Here is a 9,266-nt window from a genome sequence, read left to right as displayed (position 1 = left end):
TCATGGTGTCTCCATTAGAGAGAGACAAATACTTGCATTGCGTTATTGGGTGGTCTATTCTCATCAGATAATGGAAGTCTAAATTCCCATTCCCCCCAAAAATTCCCCATAGCTGATTCACCACTTGAATTAAACCATAATTATATATTATCAGCAGTCATTTCGTAGTAAGGTTGAAGGATTAAATGCAGTTAGGGGTGATGAATTCCAGATGTGCAGGACAGAAGCCTGAAGAGAAGGCCAGTTTCTGAGTAACTACAAGACAGAGTAATGTATTCTAAATATTTGATTCAATTAAGCTTCCTTCTGCTCTTTGTTTCTGCTTGCAGATGGCTCATCAATCTATAGTTTAGGGACACATTGCTATTCTTTCTAATGGTAATTAGGTGATCAGGATGGAGACAGGTTTGATGAAATACTCACATTATGATCTGCATATTTAAAATGGAAGAGAGTCCAAAGCAGAAGCAAAATGCTAGAGGCTGTTGCACATGACTTCAGCCTCAAGCACTTGGTAGGTCTTCCTCTAGCATAGGTAATGAGGGCTTTACCAGTTTCCAACACAGAAAGAATAGTTGTTTTTGAATTCATCAACTATGAGTGCTTGTACCTGATTTTGAATGTTTCTGAACTCTTACTTGACAGTTTCTTGCAAAAATACTTATCATGCTTGCCCATTTTTGGCTCAGCTCAGGGTTCTTGCAACTTGGAAAATAGTAGTAAAACAGTTGTGATTGATCTTTCAACGACTTCTCCCTGTTTGGGAAAGGCCATCATGGTTCTTTCAGGGAATGATATTTATCCTTAACATATTCTGGCTTGCTTATGTTTATCAGCCTCTAGCCTCTGAAAGCAGGAATATTTGAGAAGATGCCCCTGCTCTTAAAGTGTCACATTTTGTATTTTTAACCCTTATGACTCTTTTGGTATCTACTGACAAGGGAAAACAGTACAGTAGAACATGGCCAGAAGCTCTGCATGCAATGTGTAATGATCTTGTATACTCCTTCAGCCACTCTATCTGAGAGCTGTTATAGCCACAAAGAATTTAATAAGGTGTTACCTCTTTTGTTCAGAGAATAAATTTGAGGAGTGCAGAAGTTTGAAGCTCAGGGTAAATCTGTACTCATAAAAAGAAATTGGGCAAACTTTATGCCCAATTTAAATTCTCATTTAACTGCAACATGCAGCTTGTCCTGGCCTTCTCCCAGACATGGATTTTGCAGTCAGTCCTCAATTCAGCAAAGTACTTAAGCACATCCTGATATGCTTTGCTGAATCAGGGTTTTAAGTGGAAGTGACAGAAATAGAACTGAGATCTCCTCGCCATAACCCTACTCTGAAGCCATCAGGCAAGGCTTCCTTTCTTCACTGCTCTCCACCACAGTATACTGTGGCAAGTGTCAGAGCCCTGCTCTGAACTTCTGCCTCTTACCAGAAGCCAAGCCACCCAGCTGAAATTTCAAAAATCTGAGCAAAGCACACAGTTTTAAACATTCTGAGACTTGAAATCTTCATCCCCCAGTGCCTCAAGCCATTCAAGTGCATTATTTAAGCAAATGGCCGAAGGATTATCTTAGCTCTGATACAGCTTCCCTTCAGGACATCAACAAAACTGAACATCTCTTTCTTCTACAGATATGATACCTTCCAGTGTTCTCAGTCCCTCAAACCAGTTACCAGTGAAACTTTTGTCTGTAAAATCCTACTTTCAGTTTCTTATTTAATCAATTTTTATCTGTAATAAAGAATTGCAGGCTGAAATTTTGGTACATGCTGCCTAGGGAAGGGAATCTCTGCTTGCAATAATGATTTAAATACAGTTAACAGCTGTATTGTATCCTCATACAATCATAATCCTTCAGTAAGCTTGCCACCAATACTCTGTGCTAGCAACTTCCTAGGAAACAAGCAACTAGCAAGTTGCTTCTTTGACGGGGCAAGGGGGTGTGACATAGGAAAGAGGGAGAATTGTTTTGGTTTACTTCTTACCCATTTGACTTAAAAAAATCTACATGCACTGTTATCTAGGTTAAAGAAATCCAGTTCTTGTGTACAAAGGTATTAGAGAATACATTTACTGTATTGTGAATACTGTTTGTTCTTTGCCAAGCTTTTAAAAAGAACTTTTTTTTTTCAGATTATGTCTTTTTGAGGCTTGTTCTGTAGCACCCTTCAAAGATAAGGAACGACTTACAATATTTTTAGTCTCAGAAGGCTAGCAATCTCCTTGATGTCATTTCATTAAAAATCCATTTTTCTATTATGGCTTAAACATTAGTAAACTGCACTTCTTTTCCTTTTGATGGTACTAACTGATTATTGCACTGCTCAAGAGGCTCTTCTAGGATGGAAAATTACTTTGTTGTATTGAGTCAGTTGGACAATCTATAAAGGGGAATTATTTCAACCACTGTTTTACAAGGACAATTTTATGTAAGTTTATTTACTTTATTACAATTAAAGTAAGAAACCCTAGTAGATCTCATAATACATCTCTCTTCTCTACTTAGTTGCCCTTAGGATCCTGCTGCTCCTAAAGTCTGCCTTCCCGGGCTATGCTATCCAGTGGAGATATAGGTTAAATTAAATTTTTGATACTGTTCCACCTGCATTTTTCCTGATGATTTGTTGCTCATTGATATTTCCCATCTGCTGGGCTTCCTCAAGTTACAACTTGAATGCTAATGTGACTCCATCCCCCACCGGGAGCATGCTGATATTGACACGTGCATCTCTGAGAAGCTTCTCATTGAGGCGATGGATACTCTGCGCTGCCGAGTCATTCTTCCTTGGCTTTAGCACCTTTCCATTCCAAAAGACCTATTGAAAAAAGAAATATGACACATCTCCTTTCTTCCAATATGGTCCTGGGACCACAAAAGAAGCTTTGAAAAAGTTTCTGCATATTTTTTAAGAGATTTATATTATTTGTTGTTTTTCAGACATCTAATGGTCTCTGACATGAAACTCTCATAAGTAAGTGGGAGTGAGAGTCCACAGACCTTGCAAATTTTACTTCTACTGTAGATTTGAAGCCAAAATAAAAGATGTTTTGAAATATAGGTATTTTAAGAGCCCCTATTCAGCTGCCACCTTAACCCCGGAGGTACCTAAAGTTTAACATCTTTGTTTCTTGTAAAAGTAATTAATCGATAACTTATTAATAGTTACTGATTAAAAGTGCTACTTTTGATCTTGTGTAAGTACTGTACATAGTATAAACATACTACAAGACAAACCAGAATAATACAGAGCATTCTCTGTAATGAATAACAAAAAAATGTATATGTTTTCTATCAGTGTTTTATACAGCTTACTTAAAGAGTTTATGTTGAATTTTCTTTTTGTTTGTATTACACGGAACAAATATGTCACAATTACCAACTGCAGATCAGAAGTCACATTACTAGAATTCCACTATGACTTTTTTTGTTTTCCCACAGCCAGAAGCAGTAACTGCCTATGCATTACCATGAGAACTGCAGTACTTACATTATCAATAGCTATTAATCCCCCTTTCTTTATGAGGCGCAAGCATTTTTCATAGTACTCATTGTAGTTTTCCTTATCGGCATCAATGAAAGCAAAGTCAAAGGTTTCCGCTTCTCCATTGGCCAACAGTTCATCTAGATGAGCAACAAAGTGAGTTGTTAGACCCTGGTTACTGCTGTGTAGGAGGAAGTAAACCATTTGTGTCAAAGTTCTCATTAAATGTTTTCTGCTGCCTTGACCAGACAGCCTCTTCCTCCACAGGTAATTACTAGGAAAGCTTATCCCACAGAAACCAATCTAGACATTATGTATGCCATAAAACATGCAGTGACTGAGTTCTGAGTGCTTAGGAGTTTGTGGAGCAGCTCCAAACTTGGAGGATACAGCTGGGACTGCTGAAAGGTACAGTAAAAACAAATCAAGCACTTTGAAACTGGACATACTCTACAGCTTCAGCTTTTTTTTTTTTTTGAGCTGAGAACTGTTTTCTTAAGTGGATTAGAATTTTTCTCACTTTATGAACAGGTTCTAAATGCTAATCTCCCCTTGCAGATCAAGTGCCATGACACAGGTCATGAACAAATCCTGTCAGAGATAGTTACAGCAAAAAATTGCTGTAAGTAGTCCCTCTCTGGGCCAAGGCAAGTAGAATTCAGTTTTAAGTTCTCCCAAACAGACTTCTTGACTGAGAATTCCAAATTGCCAGTTGCAGAGGAGGTGATTGCTGTCTCCTATGGTCCTCTGCCACCACTCTAACCTGCCCTTAGCCTCTGCCACCGGATCTTTTTGTCTGAAGCAGTGTCTGGACAAAGCAGTTTGACAGACTTCAAGAAGTGTGCATACCAGCAAACTGCTTATATTTACCTCTTTAGAAAGGATGGATTTGAAAGTAATACAAGGTTATCAGTGGATCTGTGGATCCATCAAACATCTTTGCTGGAAACCTTCTGCATCCAACAATCCTAGAAAATTTCTTGCATTTTCAGAACATTTATTAGTATGTCCTCTGCCCCACATTTTCTCTTTCCTTGAATGAGAAAAGTCCTTGCCTCACTAATTGCCTTGCACGCTTTTGGCACATCCTAAATTTGGACTTTTCTGAACACAATTCAGCCTAAGTTATATATTGGCTTCTGAATTTTTTCTGCACCTCGGCCCTTTCAGGGAACTCCTCCTCTCTTAAAAAGGAATACCTGCTTAGAATGGACAATGGATAAGAGAAACTTGGCTTTGTCTAATTAATCTGTTTTAATGAGCTTTCCCAGAAGCAGCTGACAATAGTACCTGATAGATTAAACAAAGTGATGGACAGGACAGATGAGTCACCAGTATAGCCCACTACACAGGACAAGCATTTTCTTCCTCTCTCCTACTAGGTAGAAAAACTGTCAACTCCTAAAGATTTTTATTTTTTAATATTGGAGAAGCTGCCTCCCTATTAGAAAAAGGGATCACATTCACAACCATATTCGGTCTTAAATTTCACCACTATTGTATCCCTCTTCTGTTTCTAGGGAAGAGGAAACAATCGGTTATTTCAGGTTACTTACCAAGTGTTTGAATTGCTGGCTTAATCCGTAGGTCAATTTTATGCTCTACTCCTGCCTAAGATGAGAAAGAACAGTGTTGATAAAAGTGGTCAAGAAATAACCTATCAGTAGGCTGTACTCAAGGAATGACTGGGATTCAGATAGTTTTCCTACTATTTCTAGGTTCCAAACACCATTTATTTTTCTTTCCAAACTGAATTCTATCAGCCTCCTTTAATAGTAAGAATACTTCTGTATGAATGTGCAAGTCTAAAATACCAAAATCTCTTGACATGTAAAGGCAGCTGTCCCCGCTGTGTACAGGAGATGCTGCTTACCTCCTTCCACAGTGGCCTTCCAATTTTGGCATAGTCCTCATTTATATCACAAGCAATAACTCGGCCATTATCTGGCAGGACAAGTGCCATATTCAAGGCATTATAACCTGTGAAAACACCTAGGAAAACCATAAGAGACATCAACACTTGTTGTATCATGGAAAAAGTACCACAAGTCTCTCTTCAGGAATAAATTCCCCAAAGGAAACAAGCATGGCAATTTGTTAATAGACAGTAAAGATTTTTCATTTTTCCTTCCATTTTAATGTAACGGTAGATTGAGAGGAATTTTTACTTTTTTTTTTTTTAATCATTTTTTTAGCAAACTTAAATGTTAGTTTTTTCCAAAACGCTCATGGACAGACAAAGCAGGGTCTGGTCTTGCATGTGTAACCCAGAGACTGGTGAGCAGCAAAGTACCAGGAATTGTAACAGCAAGGCCAAAAATGAACATGGTGGGAACCCATACCTAGCTGATCAGCATCAGTCTGTCTTTTAGGACATCCTGGTAATGGATTTGATACAGGGCCTGTGCAGCAAAATTATCTTCTTCTGGCAAGAAACTGATACAGGAAGGACAGAATACACCCTGTCCTGCAACTGCTGAAGACTCAAGAGATCTATTTAGCTCAGTTTTTCAGATTGCCTCAGAACCGATTAGTCATCCATGATGATGCCAGAACTACTGAATGCACAGTTAGACAAAGTGGCAACCAAGTGTAAATCAGACACTCCTTTTCATGCTCTAGTTTGCCCACCTGTTTGCTGACAGGTATGCAGTGCCTTTCTGTATTTGTATATTTTATGTCAAACATGGCTGTATTTGGAGAATGACAGTCAAGAGTTTTATTTTACTATAAAGTGACACCCTTACCTATTTCAATAACTTTCTTGGCTTTAATGAGTTTAACCAAATTTGCCATAAGCTGAGCCTGCTCGCAGGACACCATCATTCTGCCCCAGGGATGATCAGCAGTGAGCTAGAAAAGGGAAAAAAATAACACATCACATCAAACAAAAACCAAATCTACCAAACCAATTTCCTAAAGAAAAAATCCCAGTGAAACTCCAGGAAAAACAGATACCTCTGTCTTCTAATTTTAGATCCCTTCATGCTCCATCTACGAGCCAGAAATTGGTTTGAATTGAACTATAAGTAAGGAGGATGATATGTGCGTCACAAGCAGTGGATATTTAAAGCAGTAATATGCTCCAAAGTTACCATGGCCGTGACAAACTCAGCAATGTTTGTAACGAAATATCATAGAGGAACTTTGATTGTGAAAGCGCGTGACTTCTGTGAATTAACACAAACAAATGCCATTCCTTCAAGATGTGTAGAATGCTTTAATGACCCGCTAAGTTCATGTCTCCCAAAGGTCAGACCACATAGTCCTGGCTACACAGAGCAAACCTGGAGAAGCTGTGCCCATCCCAGGATGGAAGGGCTCTTGGCACTGAGGAATGGGCAATGGGAGAAGGAGGGCTGTTCCATAACAGTTGAAGGGAAAGTATGTCCTATTTCCTTTCTTCTGCTAGGGATCATTCCAACCAACCTGTTCCAGCAGTTAGCATTTAATCTCTTTTATACAAGAACAGTTTATCCCACCTGAAATGATTCAAACCTGAGTCAGGATGTCTGGTCTCATCTCTGACAACGGAGCCTGATGGAGGCCATCACCTCTCTGAGCTACAGATTCCTTATATGCCAACCAAAATGAACAGAAATCATCTGTTCAAGTTCAAATTAAGTGCAGCCCTAACACATGGCCTTGAGAGCCAAAGATAGAAAGACATGTCTAAAATGTAAGCCAATACTATTAAACAGTCATGTAGGGAGCCCTGAACATTGACGAGGCTGGATACTACCAGTTAAAAAACCCCTCTGGTGCATATGCAAACGAGACGGAGGAAGGAGGTGTGACCAGGATCCCAGCAGTTCAGGATGAGGTGTGGGTGATACTGACCAGACGCAGCTTCTTTAGAATTGGATGTTCCCGCAGAGAGTGATCCAGAATGTATTGTCGGAGAGGACTGTTTTTCCCGATCATGCCACTTGGTGTCCCAAAAACTAAAGATGGGTATCTTCTACCTACAAAAAACGATAAGTAATAATAAGAACTTTTCTACTTTTCAGTTATTGCTGTTTTAAATAAAGTAAGCATTGAAGTATTACTGAAGGTTAAAAAGTTCTCTGCTCTAAAATAGCTGTGGAAATGAAAAATGCAACATAGCTGGACAACCAGATAGATTATATATTTTTTTCCCCTTCTCCTTTTTAGCCTCTAAGATGTCCAGCCCAGGCTTCCAAAGGCTGAAGGGGAAAGGCTTCAGTACTGTGTTGTTCAGTGGCCAGTGTGATGGTTACAAACTGCCATAATCTCACAGGAGAAGTAACCCCATCTAAATTCAAAACGACAAATTTGAAGAGAGAAACATGAATGAGGTGCACAATTTTCTTAGTCTGGAGTCCTTGTTTTGCAGATGAATAGAGGCTGCCAAGTTTTAGGCCCATCAGCTGATGTGTCTTCTCAAACCCTGTGCTCCCCTCATGACAATATCCTGCCCTGCAGCCAGGGGAAATGTGGTAGTGCTCAATGGCTTGTTTAGCATGAAACCAGTATGCAGACAAAGTAGGTGCTGAAACTTGAAGTTTAAGGATTAGTACAAATCTACTCAAATACAGAACTGACTGCAGATTTCATGCCCAATGTTTCTTTTACCAAATGGATCAACTATTTTGAAGAAATATGAACAAATTTATTTCCGCATCTCCTGGTAGTTGTTTGCTATTACAGAACACTTTTATTTCAAGTGGTTTATTTTCTGTTAATGGTTCTATTTTACAGACGATCACGCCGAGATGTAGATTACTTCAACAACTTGCCTTAAAGTGTAAGTAACCAAGCGCCCGCGTTACAAACCCAACACAAGTTTCTTTCCCCTCCTGGATCGTGGGCTCATTCTTCCGCTGCCCCCAGGGAGTGAAAGCGAAACTGCTACCAGAAAACAATGCTGTGTGCAAGGACCACTCCCCGGCCTTTCCGGTCTGGCCAAACAATCGCAGGCAGGGGACCAGGCGGGGAGCGTGTCCTCGCCTTCGCTGGGACCTTGCCCGGCCCCGCACTGCGGTAGCTGGATTACAGGGAGCGGCTTGGGCTCTAAGAACATCAGTGTATTTACTGCCGCAGCTCAGCAAAATAAATCCTTGCCCGCAGGGCAGTCCCGAGGGGTCTGCTCCCCCGACGGCCGCCGGGCAGCACCTGCGGCGGGGACTCCTGCCCGCCCTGCGAGGGACCTGCCCGGGCGCTGCGAGTCCCGTCCCGGCGGGGACACGAGGAAGGCGCAGCCCTCAGGTCTCCGTCTATGTGGCAAGGCTTGGGGGGCGCCGCTTACCTGCAAGTATACCCGTGGCAAAGGCGACCCCCAGCATCGCCGTCCCGACGGCCACTTCTTTGGGCACGCTGAGAAGCGGCATTTTGGAGTCGGGAGCGAGCGGCGCGGCAGGAAGCAGCGGCCCGGCCCGGTCCGGTCCGGTTTCAGGCGATGCGCTCCGCCCGCCCCGCGAGGGCGGGGCCGCGCTGGCCGTGGGTGGCGGCCCGGCGGCGCTCAGCTTCGTCCTGGGGTTTCTTACGGTCCCCGCCGTGCCCCATGCTGGGGCGCCGAGAGGGTGGGTCACCCGCGGGAGGTGTGCGCCTTCCTCTCGGTGACATACTCGGTTGTGCTGTGTAAAGTGACAAAGACGGCGCCTGAGATCTGTGCCATAACCTCCTCAGAGGCTGGTTCTGGTACAGCTTCGCTGCAATCTTTGTTTTAAAACACACCCAAATGTCGTGTGAGCTCGTAATGGATTCTGCTGGAGGAGCTTTTCACAGAAAAGTGCTCGTAAGAGGCTTGGTCACCC

At 41.8% G+C, this 9,266-nt stretch overlaps 1 protein-coding gene across 1 annotated transcript; it reads right to left on the bottom strand.

Moving 5' to 3' along the window:
• Nucleotides 1-2,416: 2,416 nt before the first annotated feature.
• On the bottom strand, nt 2,417-8,940 carry COMTD1 (catechol-O-methyltransferase domain containing 1). The gene is made up of 7 exons (XM_014879968.2): nt 8,759-8,940; nt 7,330-7,454; nt 6,237-6,342; nt 5,363-5,481; nt 5,046-5,100; nt 3,496-3,629; nt 2,417-2,823 (listed from the first exon to the last, which is right to left on the bottom strand). Exons 1-7 carry the CDS (start codon nt 8,838-8,840, stop codon nt 2,671-2,673), a joined length of 774 nt encoding a protein of 257 aa, XP_014735454.1. The 5' UTR covers nt 8,841-8,940; the 3' UTR covers nt 2,417-2,670.
• Between the last annotated feature and the right edge of the window lie 326 nt (nt 8,941-9,266).

Source organism: Sturnus vulgaris, chromosome 8, assembly GCF_052056855.1.
Source record: "Sturnus vulgaris isolate bStuVul1 chromosome 8, bStuVul1.hap1, whole genome shotgun sequence".
In the NCBI taxonomy this organism is placed as follows: domain Eukaryota; kingdom Metazoa; phylum Chordata; class Aves; order Passeriformes; family Sturnidae; genus Sturnus; species Sturnus vulgaris.
The sequence above is the reverse complement of the archived record's forward strand: the minus strand, read 5'-3'. Positions and strand labels throughout refer to the sequence as shown.

Excerpts from the sequence above, each read along its gene's own strand:
- COMTD1 (XM_014879968.2), bottom strand. The coding sequence starts at position 8,840 with ATGCCGCTTCTCAGCGTGCCCAAAGAAGTGGCCGTCGGGACGGCGATG. Across the intron at positions 6,343-7,329 it reads TTCTAAAGAAGCTGCGTCTG|CTCACTGCTGATCATCCCTG; the intron begins GTCAGTATCACC and ends TCCCTTTTCTAG. Across the intron at positions 5,101-5,362 it reads GAAGGCCACTGTGGAAGGAG|GCAGGAGTAGAGCATAAAAT; the intron begins GTAAGCAGCATC and ends TTCTCATCTTAG.